This window comes from Muscardinus avellanarius (assembly GCF_963383645.1).
Source record: "Muscardinus avellanarius genome assembly, chromosome: 19".
NCBI classification, from domain to species: domain Eukaryota; kingdom Metazoa; phylum Chordata; class Mammalia; order Rodentia; family Gliridae; genus Muscardinus; species Muscardinus avellanarius.
Window position 1 is genome coordinate 30,981,370 of NC_137805.1, and position 27,946 is coordinate 31,009,315.

Sequence of the window (27,946 nt, forward strand, 5' to 3'; positions counted from 1 at the left end):
AGACCCTGTTTCAAAATAAAGAATAAGCGCCAGGTGTGGTGGCGTACGCTTGTAATCCCCACGCTTGGGAGGCGGAGACTGGAGTATCACGCAGGTTCGAAGCCAGCCTTGCTGGTTTAAGAGACCTTATTTCCAAATATAAATATAAAATAGGTCTGGGAGTATAACCCAGAGGTAGAAGGGTTTCCAGGAACCCCAGTACCATCAAAATAAAGAAAGAAAGAAAAGAAAAGAAAGAAGGAATAAAAATAAAGCCAGGCATGGTGGCACATGCTTGTAATTCCAACATCTGGGAGGCTGAGAAAGGAAGATCATGGTTCAAGGACAGCCTCAGCTACTTAGGCCCTCTGCAACTCAGTGAGACCCTGTTTCAAAATAAAGAATAAAATATAGGGCTGGGTGTGATGCTCAGAGGTAGAATACCCCTGGGTTCCACCCCCAGTACTGAAAAAAAAAAAAAAAAAAGAATAAAAAATAGGGCTGGGAGCCGGGCATGGTGGTGCACGCTTGTAATCCCAGCATTCGGGAGGCTGAGACCAGAGGATGGAGGTTCGCGGACAGCCTCAGCTACTTAGTGAGGCCCTCTGCAACTCAGTGAGACCTGGTTTCAAAATAAAGAATAAAAAATAGGGCGGGAGGTGTAGCTTGGAGATCGAATGCCCCAGACCCCCCCCCCAAAAAAAAATAGCGCTGGGGGTGTAACTTGGAGGTAGAATGCCGCTGGGTTCCATCTCCATGATCCCCCAAAAAATAAAAATAAAAAAATAAAGTGAAAAGCCAGGTGTGGTGGCGCACGCTTGTAATCCCCACGCTCTGGAGGCTGAGACAGGAGGATCGCATAGGTTCTCAGCCAGCCTCAGCTACTTAGTGAGGTTCTCAGTAACTTAGTGAGACCTTGTTTCCAAATAAAATATAAAATAGGTCTGGGAGTATAGCCCAGAGGTAGAAAGCCTCTGGGTTCTACTCCCAATACCACCAAAAATAAAAATAAAAAAATATTAAAGTGCAAACTACATGGGAGAAAGGCTTCACCAAATCGACAGGGATGACAGGGTTATCCGCACAAACACTCCAGGTGGCAGGTGACAGTGTGTCCGTATTCACCTAGGACGAGGAGGCTGAAGAAGATGGTCATGCCGCTCGACTGCTCCTCCTGCTGGGCCTGCTCCCCCGTCTGCACCGGCAGGATGGGCTTGGCGGGGGTCGGGAGCACCAGCTTCGTTGTGACACCCAGGGTGGTGTGGAGGGTGATGTTGAAAACATCATGAGTTGTGTTGGAGAACCTACTGGAAGACATGAAAAGCGGCGGGATTAGCTGAAGGAAAGGGACCCTAAAGCATGAACACAGAAAGAAAACCTGGCAAAGAGCTTCATGGGTTCACAAGTCTTGGGAAAGAAAGTAAGGAAACTCGGCCCGCGCGGCACAGGAGCGGAGGCCTCAGCTGCTTTTGAACAGTCTCGAGAGGCCAGGACAGGGGACCCGGGCCGCCGGGCCGGCACGGGAGGGCAATGTCGCTGCCTGCTCACGGGCTGGGACACACTGAAGCCTCCTTGCAACCCAAGGCCCATTCCCAGTGCCTGTATCTCTCCAGTGGGTCTTCATTCCTTGCATTATTTCTACAAGCGGGAGAAACCACCTGAATCTACCCAGATGTCGATCTGGTCCAAACGCCCTGCCATACCTTGCAAAAATCCTTCTGGTTTCAAAAGGCTCAGGTTACGGGCTCCGTAATTCCCCACTCCGCCCGCCTTTACCCACCCTGCGGCTTATGTGCCCATGCCCTCTTTCTCCCATTGTGTTGGGATTGTGAACCCACACTATACAATAAGAACTGTGATTGTAACAGCTGGTCTTAGTGAGCACTGCTTCCTTCCAGATGTGAGGTCATACTCCATTTCTCAAGGTTCCGTGGCTTGGCCAACAGCTCAGTTAGTCAAGAGCAGAACCAGGCTTCAAGCCCACACTTGAAGTCACTGGGTGATACCACCTCTTGCTTTGTGCTGCTGAGGCCTACTTTATTTTAGTCTTGATACTAGAGATTAACCCTGGGGCTTTCTATTTCTCAGCTACACCCCCACCCTCTTGGTGGGGTGTAGACACCCACGGTCTTGATAAGGTCTTGATAAGTTGCCCTGCCGAGTCTGTCCTGGAACCTGCGATCCTCCTATCTCAACCTCCCAGATACTGTGATGACAGGAATGCACCACCATACCCTGCAAGGGCTCACTGAGTGTATGGAACAGAGCAGACATCCAGTAAGTAAGTTGACTAAGTGACTCCGCACCCACTTGGCCAGGAGACCTTTGCGAGGTCATCAAATGAGGAGGTCCAGTATCAATCAGGTTCCTTGTCAGCCTTCACATATCATTTAACAAACACAGGCAGAGCGTTTACAACATGCACGGACGATGCCCTGCACCCAAGGAGACGGACCGACAGTGGTCCTTGCCCAGAAAGACCTGGAGGACACAGACGCCCTCCCGACCTCACCGTGCACGGCCAGCACCCCTGCTCTCGACGCCCCAGCACTCCTGGAGGTCACTCCCAAGCACTAAAACCTCTCCTGACTCGGGTCTTTCGAATTTGACGTCACTCTCCTCTTTCTGTATCCCTTTCCGTTCACCCACGTTTCAGCTCAAGTGTCGCTTTTCCTGGATGGATGCCCCCATTTCCTTCGGAGCACTCAGCGGCCCTGCAACCTCCTGGGCTGCTTATTTACGGCCGGCTTTGCCCACTAGAATGGAAACGCTCTGAAGGCAGCTCCCGGGCGGCCTCCTCTGCACAGTGAGTCCGGGCCTGCGCCTGCGCAGAAGCCACAGCCTGAGAATGAATGACGGGCCCGACACCTTCCCTGAAGGTGACGGAAGGATGCGATTGGCTAAGGAAGGGCGTGGGTGTGGGGGTCCCCGGAGGCTTCCTGGAAGAGGAGGGGCGCTCAGGAACCTTCAAAGGATCGAAAACGGAGAAAGGGAACTAGGGGTCACGGTTTCCGCAAGACTTCTCTCCAGGGCCGCTCCCCAGCCTGGGCGAGGGCCGGCCCAGTGAGGCTGCAGGGCCAGCGTGGGGCCGGGCTCCCACCCCGCCCTCCTGGCAGGCCGGCATGGTCAGTGCTGACCGACTGGCACAAGGAGCTCCGCCCTCTGGGGCCAGAGGCTCGCTGTCACCCGCCGGAGCCCAGCCCTGCCGCCTCTGCCGCCCGGGAAAAGCCCACTCACTCCTCCTCCGCCATCTTCTCCCCTAGCCTGCGGAGCCTCCTGGACCACCGAGTTCGGAGCCGCGGGGCTAGAGGGGCCCGCTGTTGCTTCCGGCTTCCGCTGGAGGCGCCGGCGGGCCGGCGGGCAGGGGCGGGGCCTCGGCCGCGCGAGGGCGACCCTCTGTCCCGCCGTCTCGGTGGCCCGAGGTGGGAGGAGGAGCGTCGGGCGGCCCTCGGAGGACTTTCTGAGCCCCGGCTGGGTTTGGGCTGGAGGGCCCCTAGAGAGGCCGGGTTTTCCCTGTTACAGGGCGGGGAGGATTTGGAGGGAACTCCTATGATGTCACTGTTGACCTACCCTGTGTCCTGGAGTTCACGCGACGAAGATTGGGAAATTTGTTAACTGATTCAATAAATGTTTGTTTGGGGTTTTTTGGCCATCGCTGGGCATTGAACCCAGAGCCTTACACATGCTAGGCAAGTGCTGTCCCACTAACCTACTTAAATTTTTGTGTGTGTTTGTGGTACTGGGCATGGAACCCAGGGGCATTCTGCCTCCGAGCCACACCCCAGCCCTATTTTTTATTCTTATTTTGAAACAGGTTCTTACTGAGTTGCAAGGGCATAAGTAGTAGCTGAGGCTGTCCTCGAACCGTGATCCTCCTGTCTCAGCCCCCCCAAATGCTGGGATTACAAGCGTGCACCACCACTCAGGGCTAAGAAACTTTATTTTTTCCTTTTGGTACTGTGGATGGAATCCAGGGGCATTCTACCTCCTAGCTTTGCTCCAGCCCTATTTTATTTTTATTTTGAAGCAGGATCTTGCTAGGTTGATGAGAGTCTCACTATTTGTTGAGGCTGTCATCAAACTTGCGATCCTTCTCCCCCACACCCCCGGAACTGGGGATTGAATCCAAGGGCATTCTACCTCCGAGCTACACCCCCCAGCCCTATTTTTTATTCTTAACTTTGAAACAGGGTCTCACTGAGTTGCAAAGGGCCTCACTAAGTAGCTGAGGCTGTCTGCGAATCGCTATCCCCCTGTCTCAGCCTCCCAAGTGCGGGGATTACAAGCATGCACCACCACGCCTGCTCCTGTTCTATTTAATTTACATACCGATTTATTTTTGTGGTACTGAGGATAGAACCCAGGGGCCTTCTACCTTCAAGCTACACCCCCAACCCTATTTTTTATTCTTAACTTTGAAACAGGGTCTCACTGAGTTGCAAAGGGCCTCACTAAGTAGCTGAGGCTGTCTGCGAATCGCTATCCCCCTGTCTCAGCCTCCCAAGTGCGGGGATTACAAGTGTGCGCCACCACGCCCGGCTTCTTTATTCTTTACACTACACCTCTTACCCCATTTTATTTCTTATGTTGAGACAAGGTCTTCCTTAGTTGCCCAGGCTGGCCTTGAACTTACGCTCCTTTTGTTTTGGCCTCCCAAGTCAACTGGGATTTCAAGTGTGCGCCACCACATCCCGTTCAGTCTGTTTCTAAACAGGAGCCCCGTTGCCCTGTACTGCTCTAGCTCCTCTGGCTCTGAATTGGGGTCCATAGCTAACGTCCATCCTTCAGCACTGGGCCTGGTGAGGAACCGAGTGGACCGCAGAAGATGGAGAGTGGGGTGCTCTTTGGCCAAGGGACTGAGGCGTAAGGCTGCGTTTCCAGCCCCGGAAAACCCCACCTGCCCCTCAGTTCCCTAACCGCAGAGCCCGCAGTCAAGGCCCTGCTCCAGCCTGTGCTGAGTCCCAGAATCTTCTCACCTGTTCCTGGGAATTAATCTGAAATCCCTGGTCATTGCCCCAGGAAGGCAAATAAAGCCATTGGACACACAGTTCCTGGGCTCCGGGGCTGTGCCAGGCGGAGAAGTCACCAGCACACGGCGCAGCAGCCCTGGATCTGGGCAACGCTGCTCCCAAGCCACAGATGCTACCAGACTCACATTTCTTTTTCTTTTTTTTCTTTTCTTTTTCTTTCTTTCTTTCTTCTTTTTTCTTTCTTTTTGGTGGTTCTAGAGATGGAACCCAGGAGCATTCTACCTCCAAGCTATACCCCCAGCCCTATTTTTTATTCTTTATTTTGAAATAGGGTCTCACTGAGTTGTGGAGGGCCTCACTAAGTAGCTAAGGCTGGCCAGGAACTTGCCATCCTCCAGTTTCAGCTTCCCAAGAACTGGGATTACAAACGTGCGCTACCACACCTGGCTTTTCCTCTCCTCCTCCTCCTCCTCCTCCTCCTCCTCCTCCTCCTCCTCCTCCTCCTCCTCTCTTCTTCTTCTTCTTCTTCTTCTTCTTCTTCTTCTTCTTCTTCTTCTTCTTCTTCTTCTTCTTCTTCTTCCTTTACAACATTGGAATAACTGTGCTTCATCAAAACTTGGAAGCAAGCTGGGCGTGGTGGGCACGCTTGTAAACCCAGCATTCAGGATGCTGAGACCAGAGGATCCCAATTTGCGGACAGCCTCAGCTACTTAGTGAGGCCCTCTTCAACTCAGTGAGACCCTGTTTCAAAATAAAGAATAAAATATAGGGCTGACTGGGGATGTAGCTTGGAGGTAGAATGCCTCTGGGTTCAAGTTCCAGTACAAATAAATAAACAAAAAACAGAACTAGGGGATAGCTCAAAGGTAGAATGCCTTTGGGTTCAATCTCCTGTAACACACACACACACACACACACACACACACACACACACACACACACAAGAATAAAAATAAAAAATAAGAAGGTAGAGTCCCCTGGGATTATTAATTACAAAAATATAAGAAAGAAAGAAAATAATTTCTATTATGGTGAAATATGATACAGTAAAAGGGGAGAAATAATTCCCCCAACAAAACCACACAAAGATAAAAAGTGCAGGTTCTTGTCCTGAGCTAATGGTAAATACACATCAGCCCAGATTCTTGCTGAAGATTTAAAGAAGTTTATTAAAAAGATAGAAATACAGAAGACAGTTAAAGCCCCCTGCCATTCAGAAATGGCACAGGGGGGCCATTCGAGTGAATTCACCAAAAGTGCCTGCATGCTGAGTGTTCTTATCCCGACCAGGTCCTTTGATATGTAGATATGCTGCCCTGGCCCAGGCATCCGCTCTGAGGGGGGGGGGGCAGCTCTGTCTCTGGCACAGACCCCACACCTTTTGTTATACGCCCAAAATGGGTTAAGTTGCTTATCCAGGATCTGGGATTTCCTCCTATCCTTGGGGAACTTTGTCTTTCTTTATTTTTATTTTTTATTTTTGGTGGTACTGGGGGTAGAACCCAGAGGCTTTCTACCTCTGGGCTATACTCCCAGACCTTTTTTATATTTTATTTGGAAACAGGGTCTCACTAAGTTGCTGAGAGCCTCACTCAGTAGCTGAGGCTGGCTTCGAACCCGTGCGATCCTCCTGTCTCAGCCTCCCAAGCGCGGGGATTACAAGCGTGCACCACCACGCCCGGCTGTCTCTCTTTAGAAATGTAAAGAGGCCCTTTTCCCTGGCACTCCTGGCTTTCTTTACTACCAAAAAAGATTTTTAAAATTGGAAATCTTTCCCAATACTGGTATATTAATACATTTTGAAACCTCTTCCCAATACTGGTACAATTTCCAACTACAATTCTATACTCAGCTAAACTAAATCATCAAGAAGACAACTAGAATAAAAAACACGTTCAGATATGGAAAGTCTCAAAATATCTCCTTCCCACACACCATTTCTTTTCTTTTTTTCCCTGCGGTACTGATGTCACTGAGGTAGAGAAGGCTGAGGAGGCTCCTGAGAGGTGGTGAGTTCTGTTACCTGATCTCATGGCCAGCGACCTTAGTGACTTTATGAAAATATATCCAGCCGGGCTTGGTGGCCCACGATTGTCATCCCAGAATTTGGGAGGCTGAGACCGGAGGATCGCGGTTCGCGGACAGCCTCAGCTACTTAGTGAGGATCTCTGCAACTCAGTCAGACCTGGTTTCAAAATAAAGAATAAAAAAAAAAAATAGGGCTGGAGTCGGGCGTGGTGGCGCACGCTTGTAATCCCCGCGTTTGGGAGGCAGAGACAGGAGGATTGTGTAGTTTTGAAGCCAGCTGCATGTGCGCTGGCTTAGGAGACCCTGTTTCCAAATAAAAATGTAAAAATAGGTCTGGGAGTGTAGCCCGGAGGTAAAAGGGCTTCCAGGAACCCCAGTACCACCAAAAAAAAAAAAAAAAAAATCGGGCTGGGTGTGTAGGTTGGAGGTAGAATGCCCCTGCCTGGGTTCCATCCCAGACCCGCAAAAAAAAAAAAAAAAAAAAAAAAAAAAAAGTATCCAGCTGTCACTTTTTTTTTTTCTGGTACTGGGGATTGAACCCAGGGGCATTCTACCACCTTGCTATATCCGCAGCCCTATTTTTTATTTACTATTTTTTTATTTTGCAGTACTGGGGAACCGAGGGGCATTCTATTTCAGAGCTATAGCCCAGCCCTATTTTATTATTATTATTATTATTATTATTATTATTATTATGTGTGTATGTGTGTATGTGTATGTGTGTGGTGCTGGGGATGGAACCCAGGGGCTTTCTACCTCTGGGCTACACTCCCATACCTAGTTTATATTTTATTTGGAAACAGGGTCTCACTGAGTTGCAGAAAACCTCACTAGGTAGCAGAGGCTGGTGGAGAACCCAGATCCTCCTGTCTCATCCTCCCAAGTACTGGGATTACAAGCGTGCTCCATCACACCTGGTTTATACTCAGCTTTTAAATAATATTTTTTAAGCCAGGCGTGGTGGCGCACGCTTGTAATCCCCGCGCTTGGGAGGCGGAGACAGGAGGATGGCACAGGTTTGAAGCCAGCCGCGCTGGCTTAAGAGAACCTGTTTCCAAAGAAAAAAATATAAAATAGGTCTGGGAGTGTAGCCCGGAGGTAGAAGGGCTTCCAGGAACCCCAATACCATAAAATAAAATAAAATAAAAATAATAATTTTAAAGGATTTTTTAAGGAACAAACCAGGATAAGTTCACGTGGTGTTACCTGTCTGAGGACGGCAAAGGAAAGTTCCAGAAGGACGGTGACTGCGGCGGTGGGGGCTGCCTCCTGTCACTGTGGTGGCCAGGTGGCCTAGAAGAACTAGGAGTGGGTAGAAAGGTGTCATAAAAGAACAAGGAAATAAAGTTCCAATTCAGAATCTCCACATGCCGCTCTAGGCTAGTCACTCCCTAAGCCAGTCTCTCACCCCACGGGCACTCCCAAATTCCTAAGAAATCCATAAATTCTTTTCTTTTCTTTTTTTTTTTTTTCCTTTTCAGTACTGGGGATGGAACCTAGGGGCATTCTGCCTCCAAGCTACACCTTCAGTCCTATTTTTTGTTCTTTATTTTGTTTTTTTGTTTTGCTTTTGTTTTGTGTGTGTGGTACTGGGGATGGAACCCAGGGGCTTTTCTACCTCCGGGCTACACTCCCAGACCTATTTTTATATTTTTATTTGGAAAGAGGGTCTCTTAAGCCAGCGCGGCTGGCTTTGAACCTGCGCGATCCTCCTGTCTCCGCCTCCTGAGCGCGGGGATTTTTCGGGGACTTTCCAGGACTGTCTATTGAGCAGGCAACAAAGAGCACGGTCAGCCCAAGGATCCTGGAAATGATCAGCCTACCGCAAACTGTCTTGCGACCTCCGGACCGATGCCGGCCTCATGACCTTCCCCAGCTGCTACCCTTCAATTACAAGTGGAGCTGCAGCCAGGTGTGGTGGTGCAGCCTTGAAATATCAGTAATTGGGAGGCTGAGACAGGAGGATCACAGGTTCAAGGCCAGTCTCGGGAACTTAGCAAGACTCAGCAACTTGATGAGACCCTATTACAATAATAATAATAATAACAATAATGATATTATTGATCTAATAATGTTATTATTGATTTATTGATATAAACAATAATAACAATAATAACAACAATAATAACAATAACAATAATGATGATATTATTGATTTAATAATGTTATTGATTTATTGATATAAATAATAATAATAACAATAATGATAATAAGCAAAAGGGCTGGGGTATAGCTTAGATGTAGATCACCCTTGGGTTTAGTCCTCAGCACCACGGGAGAAAAAATAGCACTGATCACACAGGACTCTAAGGAGTATAAAGGAAGTTAATACACAGAGAGTAACTGGTTTATGCACTGTAAGTACTCAGAATATTTTAGGTATCACTGGTTAATTAAAAGCACTAAGGTAGACAGCCTGGCATGGTGGCACACGCTTGTAATCCCAGCATCTGGGAGGCTGAGACAGGAGGATTGCAGTTTGAAGACAGCCTCAGCTACTTAGTGAGGCCCTCTGCAACTCCGTGAGACCCTGTTTCAAAAGAAAGAATAAAAAACAGGGCTGGAGGTGCCTCTCGGAGGTAGAATGCCCCTGTAGGTATGGTAGAGCACACCTGTAATCCCAGTACTTGGGAGGCTGAGAGGAGGATTGCAGGTTCGAGGTCAGCCTCTGCAATTTAGCGGAGACTCTGCTTCAACCTAAAAATAAAAAGGAGCCGGGCGTGGTGGCGCACGCTTGTAATCCCCCGCGCTTGGGAGGCGGAGACAGGAGGATCACGCTGGTTTGAAGCCAGCCGCACTGGCTTAAGAGACCCTGTTTCCAAATAAAATATAAAATAGGTCTGGGAGTGTAGCCCGGAGGTAGAAGGGCTTCCAGGAACCCCGGTACCACCAAAAAAAAAAGGCCAGAATGTAGCTCAGAGATAGAATGACCCTGCATTCAATCCCCAGTACCAAAAGTAATAATAACAATGATAAATAAATAAAAGCACAAATTCACTTTAGAGTTTAAGTATCCACTCATGCATTGGAAAAATGTGAGATAATTAACAAAACAGTCTGAACTTGTGATGCGGCGTCACTCTCCGGGCCTTTCCCAATAGTCTGGGGAAAATAACCTTGTAATTAGGAGCCAATATTAGTTTCATAATCGGAAAGAAATGAACCCCATTTGGATTCACTTGTAGCTTTTGGCAGCCCCACCCTCCGGGCCGACTTAATTTGCCTGCGCCTTGGCCGTGCGTTAGAGGACCTTTCTTGCCTGGACATGAAGTCACCCTTGTTTGCCTAAGTCCTCTCGCTGTAATCACAGGAGCTGTGACAGCCTGAGCGGCCCCTCCTCCTGAGCCACCCACCCACCTCCGGTCTTGTTCACCCAAAGTCATTCAACAAGGTGTTTTTTTTGTTTTGTTTTTTTGCAGTACTGGGAGTTGAACCTAGGGGCGTTCTGTTGCCAAGCTACACACCCAGCTCTATTTTTTATTCCTTATTTTTGGGGGGTCTGGAGATGGAACCCAGGGGTATTAGACCTCTAAGGTACCCCCCCCATCCTGTTTTTTATTCTTTTTTTTTTTTTTTTTTTTTTTTTTTGCGGGTCTGGGATGGAACCCAGGGACATTCGACCTCCGAGCTACATCCACTGCCCTATTTTTTATTCTTTATTTTGAAACCGGGTCTCACTGAGTTGCAGAGGGCCTCACTAAATAGCTGAGGCTGTCTGCGAACTGCGATCCTCCAGTCTCAGCCTCCGGAATGCTGGGATTACAAGTGTGCACCACCATGCCTGGCATTTATTTATTTATTTATTTATTTATTTATTTATTTATTTATTTATTTTTGGTGGTACTGGGGGTGGAACCCAGAGGCTTTTCTACCTCTGGGCTATACTGCCAAATACACACACACACACACACACACACACACACACACACACATTAGTACTGGGGATGGAACTCAGGGGCATTCTACCTCCGAGCTATACTCCCAACCCTATTTTTTTTCTTTTTTAATATTTTGAAACAGGGTCTCACTGAGTTGCAAAGTGCCTCACTAAGTAGCCTAGGATGTCTGCGAACCCAGATCCTCCCGTCTCAACCTCCCAAATGCTGGAATTACAAGCATGTGCCACCACACTCGGCTCCAAACATATTTTATACTTTATTTGGAAGGAAACAGGGTCTCACTAAGTTCCTGAGACTGGCTTTGAACCTGTGCGATCCTCCTGTCTCAATCTCCCAAGCGCTGAGATTACAAGCGTGCGCCACCACGCCCAGTTTATTCTTTATTTTGAAACAAGGTCTCACTAAATTGTGGAGGGCCTCACTAAGTAGCTGCGGCCTCACTATATAGCAGTCCTCCCATGTGCCACCATAGGGCTGAGGGTGTAGCTCAGAGGTAGAATGCTCCTGGGTTCCATCCCCAGTGCCGCAAAAAATAAATTAAAATAAAAAACGAATTAGGGCTGGGGGTATAGTTCAGAGAGGTAGAGTGCCTCTGGGTTCAACTCCCAGTACCACACACACACACACACACACACACACACACACACACATCAACCAACCAGAGCGTGACCTGTATTCAACAAATATGTAATACTCAGCCAGGCTGTTCAAGGGACTAGGGGCACAGCAATGACAGAGAAAACTCCTGCCCTAATCCTTATTCCCCGCCACCCCGTACTAGGGATGGAACCCAGGGCATTCGACCTCCAAGCTACACCCCCTGCCCTATTTTTTATTCTTTATTTTGAAACAGGTTCTCACTGAGTTGCAGAGGACCTCACTAAATAGCTGAAGCTGTCTGCGAACCGCGATTCTCCTGTCTCAGCCTCTCGGATGCTGGGATGACAAGCGTGCGCCACCACGCCCGGCTTATTTATTTATTTTTATTTTGGTGGTACTGGGGTTCCTGGAAGCCCTTCTACCTCTGGGCTACACTCCCAGACCTATTTTTACATTTTTTATTTGGAAACAGGGTCTCCTAAGCCAGCGCACGCGGCTGGCTTCGAACCTGCGCGATCCTCCTGTCTCTGCCTCCCGAGCGCGGGGATGACAAGCGTGCGCCACCACGCCCGGCCACGCCGGGCTTATTTTTAACATCTTTATTTCACAAATGGAGGAACTGAGGCTCAGAGAGCTCGAGAGGGTGCCTGAGGTCACGCGGCGAGCCGGGCATCTTTGATCCAGGACTTGTCTGACTCCAAATTGACCATAGTAGTTTGCACACTGGAACAGCCTGACGTGTGTGTGTGTGTGTGTGTGTGTGTGTGTGTGTGTGTGTATGCGTGTGTGTGTGTGTGTGTGTGTGTGTATGCGTGTGTGTGTGTGTGCTGGGAATGGAGCCCAGGAATATTGTGCCTAAAGCCACACTACCAGCCCTTCTTATTTCTGATTTTGAAACAGAGTCTCACTAAGTTGCTGAACGTGTTGCTAAATTGCTGAGATTGGTATTGAAACTGTCATCAACCTCCTGTCTCAGACTCTCAGGCACTGGAATTAGAGTTGTGTGTCACCACACAGGGCTTCCTTTTTTTTTTTTTTTTTTTTGTGGGTCTAGTGATGGAACTCAGAGGCATTTGACCTCCGAGCTACACCCCCTGCCCCATTTTCTATTCTTTATTTTGAAACAGGGTCTCACTGAGTTGCGAAGGGCCTCACTAAGTAGCTGAGGCTGGCGGCGAACTGTGATCCTCCTGTCTCAGCCTCCCGAATGCTGGGATTACAAGCGTGCGCCACCACGCCCGGCTTCCCTTTTTTAAAATTAATTGTTTATCTGGTACTGGGGATTGAAACTGGGAGGATCACAGCTTCATATCCAGCCTCAGCAATTTAGTGAGACCCTGTTTCAAAAAAACAGGGTGTAAGCCGGACGTGGTGGCGCACGCTTGTAATCCCCGGGCTTGGGAGGCGGAGACAGGAGGATCGCCCTGGTTTGGAGCCAGCCTCACTGGCTTGAGAGACCCTCTTTCCAAATAAAAAAGTATAAAATAGGTCTGGGAGTGTAGCCCGGAGGTAGAAGGGCTTCCAGGAAACCCAGTACCACCAAAAAACAAAAAGCAAAAGAACCAAAACAAAACAGGGGTTATAGCTCAGAGTTAGAATGACCCTGGGTTCCATCCCCAGCACCTAAATAACTAAATAGATAATAATAAAACGTGCAAAGATGACCCAAACGGCAGAGAGAGACTGAGCAGACGTCCCCAGGAGAATGGGTAAATAAACCGTGCCGGCTTCCTGTAATAGAATGCCAGTTAGCATTTAAGATGAATGGACTAGACCTTAAGTAAGCGGAAAGGAACTCGCAGAGGTAAACATTTAGGCGGTTGCCATTTATAAGCCTGAAAACCACAAAACAATGTCATGCCAGTAGCAACAGCCGAGGAGGCACTGAATCACCTAGCGGCTAAGACCGAGCAAGCCGCAAGGAAGTTGGCCGTGGGTGCCCGGGGTGGCCCGCCTTCCCTTCTCTCCTGGGAGAAAGGCTTGGCTTCTCTCTGCTCACCAGCCCTTCCTTCTCGCCAGCCCTTCCCATCAGTCTATACCGGGCGTGGAGGCACACACCTGCAAGCCCAGGATTTAAGAGGCTGAGACAGAAGGATCGTGACTACAAGGACAGCCTCAGCAATGTAGTGAGGGCCCCAGCAACTTACTAAGACCCTGTTTCAAAATAATGAACTTTGCCGGGCGTGATGGCGCACACTGGTAATCCCAGTACTTGGGAGACCGAGACAGGAGGATAGCAAGTTCAAAGCCAGTCTTGACAATTTAGCAAGGCCCTCCACAACTTAGTGAGACCCTATTCCCAAAGAAGAAATAAAATTGGGCTGGGGATTTACCTTGGGCGTAGAATGCCTCTGGGTTCAATCCCCAGTGCCACACACACACAAAAAAATAATAAGGAACTTTGCCAGACGTGGCGGCAACCACTTGTAATTCTAGTACTTAGGAGGCTGAGACAGGAGCACTTTAGGCTTGAGGATAGCCTCAGAAAGTAGCAAGACTTGTCAATTTAGCAAGATTCTCTTTCCAAATAAGAAATAAAATCTGGCTGGGGATATAGCTCAAATGTAGAATGCCTCTGTCAATTCCATCAGATTCTGACTCTCTCTCTCTCCCAGACACACACACACACACACACACACACACACACACACACACACACACAGTGTGTCTGAGGCAACGAAGACACAGTAGCTAAGACACTTGCTCATGGTCTATAGAGCCTTAATATAGGGGTTGTTGCAAAATATGTACAAATAAGAAATAAAATTGGGCAGGGGTTTAGCTTGGAGGTAGAATTCTCTGGGTTCAACCCCCAGTGCTACACACACAAAATATATATATATACATGTTAACATCTTAGAAAAGATCTGAGCCAGGCGTGCGTGCGTGCATGCGTGCGTGCGTGCGTGCGTGTGTGTGTGTGGTTCAGGGGATGGAAACCAGAGGCTTTTCTATCTCCAGGCTACACTCCCAGACCTATTTTATATTTTATTTGGAAACAGGGTCTCACTAAGTTGCTGAGAACCTCACTCAGTAGCTGAGGCTGGCTTCAAACCTGTGCGATCCTCCTGTCTCAGCCTCCCAAGCGCGGGGATTACAAGCGTGCGCCTCCACACCTGGCTTCTGAACCAGGCTTTTAGTCCCAGTACTTCAGTACTTGGGAGGCTGAGACAGGAGGATTGCAAGTTCAAGGCCTGCCTCAGCAAGTAGTGAGACTCTTGGCAACCTAGCAAGACCCTGTTTCCAAATAAAAATAAATTTGGGCTGGGTATGTAGCTCGGAGGCACGATAACCCTGGGCTCAATCCCCAGTGCCACACACACAAAGCCGACACTGAGTCCGTGCTTATTAGTAGCTGACGTCACGTTCCCACCCGGCTATAAGGCTATAAGCCTTCTGTAGCCCCTTGCCCACACCTCCTTGCTTCCCAACCCTGCTCTGTATTCCTCAGCCCTCTGGCCTCTCAGTGCCCCCCACGGCCTCCCCTTTTCCCCTTGACCCCAGTGCCCTTCCCATCGGCTCCTCTTTGCCCAGTTATCCTCTAAGCACCTTCATGAGTGGTCACCATTGCATCTGTCAGATCTCAGTTAGAAGTACAGTCTGGGCGTGGTGGCACATGCTTGTAATCCCAGCATTCGGGAAGCTGAGACCGGAGGACTGCGGTTCGCGGACAGCCTCAGCTACTTAGTGAGCCCCTCTGCAACTCAGTGAGACCCTGTTTCAAAAAATAAAGAATAACGCTGGGCGTGGTGGCGCACGCTTGTAATCCCCGTGCTTGGGAGCCTGAGACAGGAGGATCACACAGGTTCGAAGCCAGCCTCAGCTACTTGGTGAGGCCATTTGCAACTCAGTGAGACCCTGTTTCAAGTAAAGAATAAAAATAGGGCTGGAGGTGTAGCTTTGAAGTAGAATATCCCTGGGTTCCATCCCCAATATCGCCAAAAAAAAAACAAAAAACAAAAAACAAAAGTAGAGTTGAACTGGGCATGGTGGCGCACACCTGTGATCCCAGTACTTGGGAGGCTGAGACAGGATGATCACAGTTCACAGCCAGCCTCAGCAACTTAGCGAGGCCCTCTGCAAGTTAGTAAGACCTTGTTTCAAAATAGAAAATAAAACAGGGCATGGTGACACACACCTGCAATCCCAGTACTTGGGAGGCTGAGGCAGGAAGATGCAGGTTCACGGCCAGCCTCAGCTACTTAGTGAGGCCCTCCACAACTCAGTGAGACCTTGTTTCAAATAAAGAATAAAAAATGGGGCCTGGGTGTAGTTCAGAGGTAGAATGCCCTTGGGTTCCATCCTCAGGACCTCAAACAATAAATAAAATAAAATCAGTCTAGGGCGTGGCTCAGAGATAACCTGCTTCTGAGTTCAATCCCCAGAATCACGAGAGAGAGAGAGAGAGAGAGAGAGACAGAGACAGAGAGACAGAGAGAGAGACAGAGAGAGAGACAGAGACAGAGAGAGACAGAGACAGAGAGACAGAGACAGAGAGAGACAGAGAGAGACAGAGACAGAGAGAGACAGAGAGACAGAGACAAAGAAAGACAGAGACAGAGAGACACAGAGAGAGACAGAGACAGAGACAGAGAGACAGACCAAAAGAGGAGAGAGAGTGATCCCTTCTGCTTTTTCTGCTCTGCTGCCTCTGGTTGAGTCTGGCGTTTGCAATGAGACTGCCTTGCTCCGGTTCCCAGTCATCACTTGCTGGAGGAAGTAGGACCCAGCCAGGGCAGCCTCCCAGGAACCTCTGTCCCCACCACATCCACGCGGGCAGGAACGCCCTGCCTGCATCAGCATCACTGGCCCTCCTGGGCAGGGCTCCTCCAAAGGTCAGGGACAGGAAGACCCTGGAACGTTCTTATCAGTAGCAGGACCCAACCCTGAGGCCTTGCAGATGGTAGAGCGCAGGAAGGAACTGGAGCCAGGGGTGAGGGGTGGCTGAGCAGGCTGCCGCCCTGCAGGAAAGGGGCCTGAGACAGGTGTGAGAGAGAAGCCCCCCCCCCCCCGAGTGCACACACCGCTTCCTAGCTGAAAAGAAGGTTGGAAAAATATAAAGAAATGTGTGTGTGCGTGCGTGAGTGTGTGTGTGTGTGTGTGTGTGTGTGTGTGTGTGTGTGTGTGTTACTGGGTATGAAATCCAGGGGCACTCTACCACTGAGCTATACCCCCAGCCCTTTGTGTGTGTGTGTGTGTGTGTGTGCTGATGATTGAAGCCAGGGGCATTCTACTCTGAGCTACACCCTCAGCTCTATTTTTTTATTCTTTTTTTTTTTTTTTTTGGTGGTACTGGGGTTCCTGGAAGCCCTTCTACCTCCGGGCTACACTCCCAGACCTATTTTTACATTTTTATTTGGAAACAGGGCCTCCTAAGCCAGCGCGCGCGGCTGGCTTCGAACCTGCACGATCCTCCTGTCTCTGCCTCCCAAGTGCGGGGATTACAAGCGTGCGCCACCACGCCCGGCCTTTATTCTTTATTTTGAATCAGGGTCTCACTGAGTTGTGAAGGGCCTCACTAAGTCGCTGAGGCTGGCCTCGAACTTGTGATCCTCCTGTCTCAGCCTCCCAAGTACTGGGATTACAAGTATGCACCACCATCCCTGGTTTACCAGTCTGTTTTTACATGATCTTATAACTTCCAATAGAAAAGATCACTTTTAGCTGGACGTGGTGGCACACGCTTGTAATCCCAGCATTCGGGAGGCTGAGACCTGAGGATCACGGTTTGTGGACAGCCTCAGCTACTTAGTGAGGCTCTCCACAACTCAGTGAGGCCTGGTTTCAAAAATAAAAGACTAGCCGGGCGTGGTGGCGCGCGCTTGTAATCCCCGCGCTTGGGAGGCAGAGACAGGAGGATCGCGCAGGTTCGAAGCCAGCCGCTCGCACTGGCTTAGGAGACCCTGTTTCCAAATAAAAATGTAAAAATAGGTCTGGGAGTGTACCCAGGAGGTAGAAGGGCTTCCAGGAACCCCAGTACCACCAAAAAGAAAAAGAAAAAAAAAGAAAAGAATAAAAAATAGGGCAGGAGGTGTAGCTCGGAGGTCGAATGCCCCTGGGTTCCTTCCCCAGACCTACAAAAAATAAAAAATTTAAAAAGAAAAAAAAAAAAAGAAAAGATCACTTTTCTTTCTTACAGTTCTGTGCCTAAAAATAAGTACCCCAGGGGGCCTGGGGAGAGGCCCAGCATCAACTGCTACAGCAACTTGAGCCCAAAAAGAACCACATGGGCTCGTGGAGACTGTAAGGTATGGGCGGACAGCACCAGTTTGGGTACCCCTGGAGTCAGGGTTCAGAAGTCTTAGGACTTAGAGTCATTCATAATCTCCCAGCGGTGGCCACCTCTGAGCTTTAGACCCTCATCATACCGGCCTCACACAGCAGAAAACAAGGTTTTCCCAAAAATTCCAGCAAGAACCCAAGGGTGACTCATGGGCCCTGGTGGGACACAGGTCCATCCCTGGCCCGGCTCGCTTGCAGAGGAATGAGGCCTGCCGATTGGCCAGCTATGAGCATTTAGACTTCCCTGGAGAGAGGACACAGCTTCTGGGCTCTGCACAGACAGAGAGCAAAGAAGGGGGCCCCAGAGATATGGAGTGCTGTTGTGGGGAGACAGGAAGCCGGTACTGGGTAGAGAAAATTAAGAGACTGGGAGGGGTGGTCCACCCTGTAATCCCAGCGCTAGGGAGGCTGGGACTGGAGGATTATAGGTTTGACGACTGCCTCAGCAACATAGCAAGATTCTCAGCAACCTGAGCAAGACAGCGTTTCAAATAAGAAATAAAAAATCAGGCTGGGGGCATAGTCCAGAGATAGAATGTCTCTGGGTTTAATCCCCTGCACCCCCCACTCACACACACTCGCAAAAATAGAAACTGGGCATGGTGGGGCACGCTTGTAATCCCAGTCTTTAGATGCTGAGGCCAGAAGATCACAAGTTCATTGTCAACCTCAGCTACTTAGTGAGGCCCTTTGCAACTCAGTGAGACCCTGTTTCAAAATAAAGAAAGCCGGGTGTGGCGGCACGTGCTTATAATCCCAGTACGTGGGAGGCTAAAACAGGAGGATCGCCTTCTGCAATTTAGTGAGGCCCTGTTTCAAAATGAAGAATAAAAAATAGGGCAGGGAGTGTAGCTCAGAGGTCGAATGAATGCCCCTGGGTTCCATTCCCAGACCTGCAAAAAAATAAAAAAAATAAATAATAATAATAAATAGGGCTGGGGTGTAGCTTAGAGGTAGAATTCCCCTGAGTTCCATCCCCAGCACTACAAAAATGAAAGAAAGAAAGAAAGAAAGAAAGAAAGAAAGAAAGAAAGAATTAAAAATAGAGCTGGGGGCGTAGCTCAAAGGTAGAATGCTCCTGGGTCCCATCCCTAGTACCACAACTAAATAAATAAAAAGTAAATAAATTAATAAAAGAATTTAAAATAGGGCTGGGAGTGTAGCTTAGAGGTAAAATTCCCCTGGACTCAATCGCCAGTACTGTTAAAAAAAAAAAAAAGTAAATAAAGAGCCAGGCGTGGTGGCGCACGCTTGTAATCCCCGCGCTTGGGAGGCTGAGACAGGAGGATCGCGCAGGTTCGAAGCCAGCCTCAGCTACTGAGTGAAGCTCTCAGCAACTTAGTGAGACCCTGTTTCCAAATAAAATATAAAATGGGTCTGGGAGTATAGCCCGGAGGTAGAAAGCCTCTGGGTACCACCAAAAATAAAGAATAAACAAATAAATAAATAGACATATAGCTTGAATACTGTCTAGTCCAAAAAGAGTGCTCAGTAATTTTTTTGTATATGTATGATACTGATAATTGAGTCCAGGGGAATCTTACCTCCAACCTACACCCCAGGACTTTTTAAAAATTTATTTGTGTATTTATTTATTTTTGTGGTCCTGGGGATTGAACCCAGGGACATTCTACCTCCAAGCTATACCCCCAGCCCTTTTTATTTTTTGTTTGGAAACAAGTTCTCACTAGGTTGCTGAGGCTGGCCTCGAACCTATGATCTTCCTATCTCAGTCCCTCAAGTACTAGGATTACAGCATTTACTACCATGCCTGGCGTGTGTGTGTGTGTGTGTGACACACACACACAGAGAGAGAGAGAGAGAGAGAGAGAGAGAGAGAGAGAGAATGAATGAATTAGGAATTGAACCCAGAGACATTCTTCTACCTCTGAGATAGACCCCCCAGCCTGATTTCTGATTTTTGTGGGGGGCAGGTCTGGGAACCCAGGGGCATTCAACCTCCGAATTACACCTCCTGCCCCATTTTTTATTCTTTATTTGAAACAGGGTCTCACTAATTTGCAGAGGGCCTCACTAAATACCTGAGGCTGTCTGCGAACCCCGATCCTCCTGACTCAGCCTCCCAAGTACTGGGATTACAAGTGTGTTCCACCATGCCCGGCTCTATTTTTTTGTTTTGAAACAGTCTCACTAAATTCTGAGGCTGGTCTTGAACCCTAGAATCCTCCCGTCTCAATCTCCCAAGTACTGAGATCACAGGCGTGTATCATAAGGCCCCGGCGTGATCACTGGGTTGATAAGGAGTGTAAGTTTATCAGCTTGGACATCAAAGAGACCTGGGTTCAAACACAGACCTTTTACTTTCCGCCTGGGAATAGTACTTAACCTTTCTGTGTGCTGTTCTTTCATCTTTGAAATGGAGTTGATATGCTTTCCAGCACAGCACGGTGAAGTTTGACGTCATGGTGGCCCCACTGAAACCAGTCCTGCCAAGTGCGTTTCCCTCTTTGACCTTGTGGAGGAAGAAATCAGAGAAAACGCTGCTGCCCCAGACATACGATGTTTGTAGCAAAGGAGTCCTCGACAAAAGACTTAGTGCAGCCGGGCGTGGTGGCCACGCTTGTAATCCCCGTGCTTGGGAGGCTGAGTCAGGAGGATCACAGGTTTGTAGACAGCCTCAGCTACTTAGTGAGGCCCTCTGCAACTTAGTGAGACCCTGTTTCAAAATAAAGAATAAAAAATAGGGCAAGGGGTGTAGCTCGGAGGTCGAATGCCCCTGGGTTCCATTCCCAGTTCCACAATAAAAATTAAAAAAAAAATTTTTTTAAAGCAGATGTGGTAAGCCGGGCGTGGTGGTGCACGCTTGTCATCCCCGCGCTTGGGAGGCTGAGACAGGAGGATCGTGCAGGTTCGAAGCCAGCCTCAGCTACTTAGTGAGGCTCTCAGCAACTTAGTGAGACCCTGTTTCTAATAAAATATAAAAAATAGGTCTGGGAGTATAGCCTGGAGGTAGAAAGCCTCTGGGTTCCACCCCCAGTGCCACAAAAAAAAAAAAAAAAAGCAGATGTGGTGGTGCACGCTTGTAATCCCAGCATTCAGGAGGCTGAGATAGGATTGTGGCTTGCGGACAGCCTCAGCTACTTAGTGAGGCCCTGTTTCAAAATAAAGAGACTAAAAATTAGGGCTGGGGTATAGCTCGCAGGTAGAATGCCCCTGGGTTCCATCCCCAGAACCGCCAAAAAAAAAGCCATGAGGTGAGAGAAGACTGCAGGAGGCTCCTGGGGTGGTGAGTTCTGTCACCTGATCTCATGGTGGCCACCTTAGTGTGCTGCTACCTTTGTGAAAATGTATCCAGCTGTCACCTAGGTCAGCTATTTTCTTCTTTTTTGGTACTGGGAATTGAACCCAAGGGCATTCTACCTCCTTGCTAAATCTGCAGCCTTATTTTTTTATGCTTTATTTTGAAACAGGGTCTCACTGAGTTGCAAAGGGCCTCACTAAGTAGCCGAGGCTGGCGGTGAACCACAGTCCTCCTGTCTGTCTCCCGAGCGCTGGGATGACAAGCGTGTGCCGACACGCCCAGCTCATGTGTGTTCTTTTCTGAAAGTGTGTTCCGCTTCAATAAGACGTCCTCCCACCCTCGGCAGGAGGATGTGTGGTGTGTGATTGCGAGCAGTGGCCGGGGCCGAGGGCATCCGACCTTTCCAGCCATGTCACTTTCTGTTTCTGCTCCTGGGGACAGCGTCAGCTTCCCGTGCACCCTCCCTGGAGACAGAGTTCTCTCTGTCCCCGTGTTGTGCCCAATGACCACATCCGGGTCCAGCCTGGTGCCAGCCGGTCGCTCTTATCGCTGGGACTGTGGGAGAGACTTGCTTGACCAGGGAAATTCCAGCAAAGAAAACCTCAGGTCTGCCCCAATTCAATTCATGAGGCAGGGTGATACCTCCCTCCCCCTTCCTGTTCTACTGGGGATGGAACCCAGGGGCATTCTACCTCCAAGCTACACTCCCAGCCCTATTTTTTATTCTTTATTTTTGAAACAGGGTCTCACTAAGTTGTGGAGGGTCCCATTAAGTAGCCGAGGCTGTCTGTGAACCACGATCCTCGGGTCTCAGCCTCCTGAATACTGGGAATATAAGGGTGCGCCACCATGCCCGGCTCCTATTTTATCTTTTTTTTTTTTTACTCTTTTTTAAAATAATTTTTTATTGGTGCATTGTAGTCATACATCTCAATGGGGGGAAAAAAAAAACTTGTGGCGATATACATGCACACATCACACAATCAGCCCCTACCCAATCTCTAACCCCTTCCTTCCCCCTCCTCCTACCCATGCCTGGCTTCCTGATTGACTTTGATATGTTTAAGTACGACATGTGCTTTAAAGAGTTTCCCTTATCCTCCCTCTTATCCCTTTAGATAGGTCACCTTAAGTGCTCCTCTATAGGGTCCTTTCTTCATCTAGAGTTCCTCTTGTTACCCATTTCTTCCTAATATTTTGCACATTAAGAAAAGCATCTGATTTCTTTTTGTGTGTGACATTTCACTGTAAATGCCATAATTTTTTTGTGTGTGTGCAGGTTTGGGGATGGAACCCAAGGGCATTTGACCTCTGAGCTACATCCACTGCCCTATTTTTTATTTTTTATTTTGAAACAGGGTCTCACTGAGTTGCAGAGGCCTCACTAAGTAGCTGAGGCTGTCTGCGAACCGCGATCCTCCGGTCTCAGCCTCCCGAATGCTGGGATTACAAGCGTGCGCCACCACGCCTGGCAATTTGCCATAATTTTTGTTCTCCCTTATGGCTGGGCAAAATTCCATTGTGTACATATCCCATAGTTTTTTTTTTTTTTCAGGTCTGGGGATGAAACCCAGGGGCATTTGACCCCCTGCCCTATTTTTTATTCTGAAACCGGGTCTCACTGAGTTGAAGAGGGCCTCACTAAGTAGCTGAGGCTGTCCGCGAACCGCGATCCTCTGGTCTCAGCCTCCCGAATGCTGAGATTACAAGCGTGCGTCACCATGCCCAGCCTATCCCATAGTTTTGAAATCCACTCCTCTGTTGAAGGACATCTTGGCTGGTTCCACAGTTTGACAATGATGAACTGTGCATCTATGAACATGGTTATTCATGCATTAGTTTGGTATTTTGGTTTTCATTCTTTGTGGTAGATACCCAGAGGTGGTATTGATGGATCATATGATAAGTTCATTTTTTTTTTTCTGAGGATCTTCTATACTATCCTCCAAAGTGGTTGCACCAACTTGCAATCCCACCAACCATGTATTAGAGCTTCTATTTCTCCACACTTATTCCCACTTATGGAAAACCTGAAAGCCAGAAGGTGAGTAACTTTGACAGGATGATCCACTTACAACCAATTTTTTTTAAAATAAAAAATCTGGAAATCTGCTGAGAGATTAGGTGAGGCAGTGGCAGCTTCTGTTGCTTCCTGGCCACACAGTTGAAGAAACCTGCTGGCCCTTTGCTGTGAAGCAGGCCCCAGTTCCAGGCCTGCTGCACAACAGGCTCAGGGCCTGGCCTTGCTGCGTTGCAGGCTCCGGGCCCGGCCTGCTGGCTCCAGACCTGGCCTCGCCGCCCAGCAGGATCTGGTTCCTGTCACTGTGGGCATGATGTTTACAAAGGTTCCCATTTTCCCTCCACATATATTTTAGTAGGAGAAAACAGCACATGTCATTTGCATAAGCTGAGAGCCCAATTCCCCAGCAGTAATGGATTTTATCTCCCCACTGAAAGCGGAGGCTCACAGCCTCACCATGGAGAGTGGGACCCACTGCTCCAAGCCCACTCTGACCCTCAGCGCAGAGCAGAGGAGCGCAGCGGCCATGAGCTGAGGTCTCCCAGGACCTCCAGTGCAGCGAATCAGCCTAGCAATACAGGTGGGGCTCCCTCTGACTTGCCCCAGACATTTTTCTTACATAGAATGTTGTCCAGAATTCCTGCACATGTGTGGCAAGAGCAGTCTACTTTTGGGGAAATATTTTCAAAAATTCAAGGTGGATTGGATTGGATCTGCCTCTCCCGAATACTGGCAGCTGCCGCTACCGCCATTTTGGTCCATCTCCACAAAACTCTTGTTTTATCTCCCACAGAGAGCGGGTTCTGCTGCTCCAAGTGCACCCAGCCCCAGCCTCAAGGCTGGGGGCATGGCAGCAGCGCCATATTGCCAGCAGCGACAGCGAGTTTACAATACCCACGACAGCTCCAGATCAGCACCCACAATAACTGTAAGTGAAATTGTGGCCCCTACAGGAGAAATCCCAGCACTGCTCCCCCAGGGACTTGCACAGCTTTGATAATCTCCCTGGGTCTGAGATTTTGCAGTCCAACCCAGTGAAGGAGTAGTAGCGGCAAAGATACCACACCCTAGTCGCAGCTCCCTGTGGGAAAACACACAGCTTGGCACCCCCACAGTCTCGAGCAGCCTCGACTAACTTCCTGGGTCTGAGACTTTACGATACAACCCAGTAAAGGAGTAGTGGTGGCTGAGATTACCACAAACTCCATATCCAGAGCACCCTAAGTGACCCAGGGAAGAACCCAGAGAAGGCACAAACTTCTGAAATCATGAGAAAGAGGAACAATAGAGCAATGAACACCCACAAACCCATAATATCAGAACCTGATAATACAGAAATTCAGAGATCTCCAAAAGATCAAATCAGGAATATAATTGTAGAAATAATACAGGACTTTCAAAAAGAATTTAGAGAGAGTCTAAAAGAAATAAAGGATGCAATCATTGAAGTAAAGGCATCAATTCAAACTATAAACAATCAATTAGACCACATGGAAAATAGAATCTCACTCCTAGAAGATGATCACTCCAGAAACGAATGCATAACTTATAACTTAGGAAAAAAATTCCTGCTGTCTGATTGACAGCAGGAATCTGACATTGAAGAAATATGGAAGAGCGCTAACCTAAGAATAATCAGAATAGAGGAGGAAAAAGAAGGTGAAACCAAAGGGATCAATAATGTCTTCAAAGAAATAATAGCAGAAAAATTTCCAAACATAGAGCAAGAAATCAATACACAGGTCCAGGAAACTTACAGAACTCCCTTTAGACAGGATCAGAGAAAAGATTCCCCACACCACATAACTGTCAAAATGACCAATGTGGAAGCCAAGCAGAGTATCTTAAAGGCAACAAAAACAAAGGGCCAAGTGACATTCAGAGGCAAACCAATTAGAATCACTCCAGACTTCCCAGACCAAGTCATGAGAGCCAGAAGGGCATGGAGTAACATATTCCAAACTCTGAAAGAAAACAACTTCCAAGCTGGGAGTGGTGGCGCACGCTTGTAATCTCTGTGCTTGGGAGGCAGAGACAGGAGGATCGCACTGGTTGGGAGCCAGCCTCACTGGCTTAAGAGACCCTGTTTCCAAATAAAAAATATAAAATAGGTCTGGGAGTATAGCCCGGAGGTAGAAGGGCTTCCAGGAACTCCAGTACCAAAAAAAAAAAAAGAAAGAAAGAAAGAAAGAAAGAAAACAATTTCCAGCCAAAAATTTCCTACCCAGCAAAACTACCTATCAAATTAGATGGGGAAATAAGAAGCTTCCATGACAAACAGAAACGGAAGGAATTTGTGTTTTCAAAACCAGCGCTAGAGGAAATACTCAAAGAGATTAACTACAAAGAAGAAATAGGTAATACACACCAGAACCAGAGAAACAAGATTTTCCATCCAGCAGACAACTAAGCAAAGAAGAATAAACAGTATTTCAAACAGAAATAAAATCTTAACATGTTAGGAATTAAAAGTTATCTCTCAATAATCACACTGAATGTAAGTGGCCTCAATTCCCCAATAAAAAGACATAAAGTGGCAAAACGGATTAAAAACCAGAATCCATCCATCTGCTGCTTACAAGAAACACACTTTACAAGTAAAGATAGTAACAAACTCAAGATAAAGGGCTGGAGCAAGGTAAGTCATGTTAAGTAGCCATCCTGATAAATGTGAAGTAGTATTTCACTATAGTTTTTATTTGTATTTCCTTAATTATCAGTTATATTATGATAATGATGAGTGATATTCATGTGTTTATTGGTCATATAAAAATCTCTGGAAATTCATTATATATTTTAGTCTTTTACCTATTTCTAAATTATATTGTTTGCTTTTATTGTTGTTAATTTTTAGGATTTATATTTGGAATATTAATATACCTTCAGATATAGCATTTGGAAATATTTTATCCCATTGTTTCAGTAACTTTTAATTCTGTTTACATTGTCTTTGGATGTACAATATTTTTTCTATTTTTTATGAAGTTTTATTCCTTTGTTGCCTGTGCCTTTGGAATCATATCCAAGAAGTCACTGCCAATTTCAGTGTTGTGAAGTTTTATGACCCTGGTTTTCTTCTAAAAGTTTATAGTCTTAAGATTTACACTTAGATCTTTTATCTATTTTAATTTAATATTTGTATATGGTGTTAGGTAAGGGCCCAATTTTATTCTTTTTCATGTAGTAATTATTTTTCAACAATATTAAGTGAAAAGATTATTATTTCCTTCATCAGATGTTCTTGGAAACCTTGTCAAAAATAACTTGATCATATATGGAAGAAAAAAAAAAACCCAAACATATCAAAGTTAATCAGGAAACCAAGCATGGGAAGGAGGGAGGGGGAGGGAAGGGCTAGGGATTAGGTAAGGGCTGATTGGGTGATGTGTGCGTGCATTATCTCCACAAGTTTTTTTTTGTTATCCCATTAAGATGTATGACTACAATGCACCAATAAAAATTTATTAAAAAATAAAAATAAAAAGAATTCCTTCACCCATAAAAGTCTGGATTTTTATTTGTGGTCCAGCTGGGGGTCAGCTGACATTCCAGAAGGTGGTGTGGATTGGCAGGTGACAGGCTCTGCTGATGAATGACACGTTTCAGGAGAAATCGAACGGTCCAGGCCTGCAGCAGGTGGCAGGGCGGAAGCCCGAGGACTGAGTCCAGTGCCCCCGGTGGGATGGGGTGGGCAGTGGGTGGAGGCTGGTGGAATCGCGATGCTCAGAAGCCGCCCCTGCCTCTGGGACCTCGCCGCCGCCTCCCCCTCCACGTGCTCCAGGAGTCACATGCGTTCTCCAGAACAAGACATGCTCTCCAGCCGTGACACATGCCGGGGGCTTTGCCCCACCACCTCGCCACTCCCGCTCCATCACCAGGCAAAGTCTGGTTCACCTGTGAGTCAATTTAGAGTTGACCTCAGAGGTCAACTTCTCCAGGAAGCTTTCTGCAGTAGAGATCTTTAATCTTGCCTGTGTGACACTGATGTTGAAATGGGGGTGTCTCCTCTAATAGTTTCTTTTTTTTTTTTCAGTACCAGGGATTGAACCCAGAGCATTCGACCTCCGAGCTACACCCCCTGCCCTATTTTTGATTCTTTATTTTGAGACAGGGTCTTACTAAGTTGCGGAGGGCCTCACTAAGTAGCTGAGGCTGTCTGCGAACCACGATCCTCTGGTCTCAGCCTCCTGAATGCTGGGATTACGAGCGTGTGCCACCATGCCCAGCTCTATTTTTTATTCTTTATTTTGAAACAGGATCTCACTAATTGCGAGGTCCTCACTAATTAGTTGAGACTGTCCATGAACTTCCAATTCTCCTGTTTCAACTTCTTAAGTACTGGGATTAAAAGTTTGTGCCACCATGCCTGGCCTATTTTTTATTCCTTTTTTTTGTGTGTGTGTGGTACTAAGATTGGAACCCAGGGGAAATCTACCTCTAAACCACACCCCAGCCCTATTTGTGTGTGTGTGTGTGTGTGTGTGTGTGTGTGTGTGTGTGTGTATCTGAGGGTGGAGGAGCATTCGACCTGCAAGCTACATCCCCAGCCCTATTTTTTATTCTTTATTTTGAAACAGAGTCTCACTAAGTTCCAGAGGGCCTCACTAAATAGCTGAGGCTGTCTACAAACTATGATCCTTTGATCCTCCTGTCTCAGCCTCTGGAATGCTGCTGGGATTACAAGTGGGCGCCACCATGCCTGGCTTTATTATTATTATTATTATTATTATTATTAATTTTTAAACAAGTTCTCACTAACTTGCAGATGCCCCAGTAAGTAGCTGAGGCTGTCCATGAACTGTAAGCCTCTGATCTCTGCCTCCCAAATGTTAGGATTACAAGCGTGGGCCACCACGCCCAGCAGAAGGTTTTTTTTTTTTTTTTTTTTTTTTTTTTTTTGTGTGTG

The 27,946-nt window shown here is 47.7% G+C and overlaps 1 protein-coding gene across 2 annotated transcripts in view; it reads right to left on the reverse strand.

Annotated features, from left to right (window-relative positions):
- The window catches only part of SLC9A8 (solute carrier family 9 member A8), a gene marked incomplete at its 3' end in the record, with an annotated part of 46,254 nt that extends 43,021 nt beyond the window's left edge, over window positions 1-3,233 (reverse strand). Inside the window, exons 1-2 of one of the 2 annotated variants that reach the window (XM_080716763.1) lie at window positions 3,217-3,233; window positions 1,105-1,286 (exon numbers count right to left, since the gene is read on the reverse strand). In XM_080716763.1, the coding sequence (XP_080572889.1) occupies window positions 1,105-1,286; window positions 3,217-3,230 (196 nt within the window). In that variant the 5' untranslated portion in view covers window positions 3,231-3,233. Of the gene's footprint in view, window positions 1-1,104; window positions 1,287-3,216 lie in introns of those variants that run through there. The other variant, XM_080716764.1, reaches the window with a different exon arrangement.
- Window positions 3,234-27,946: the final 24,713 nt, after the last annotated feature.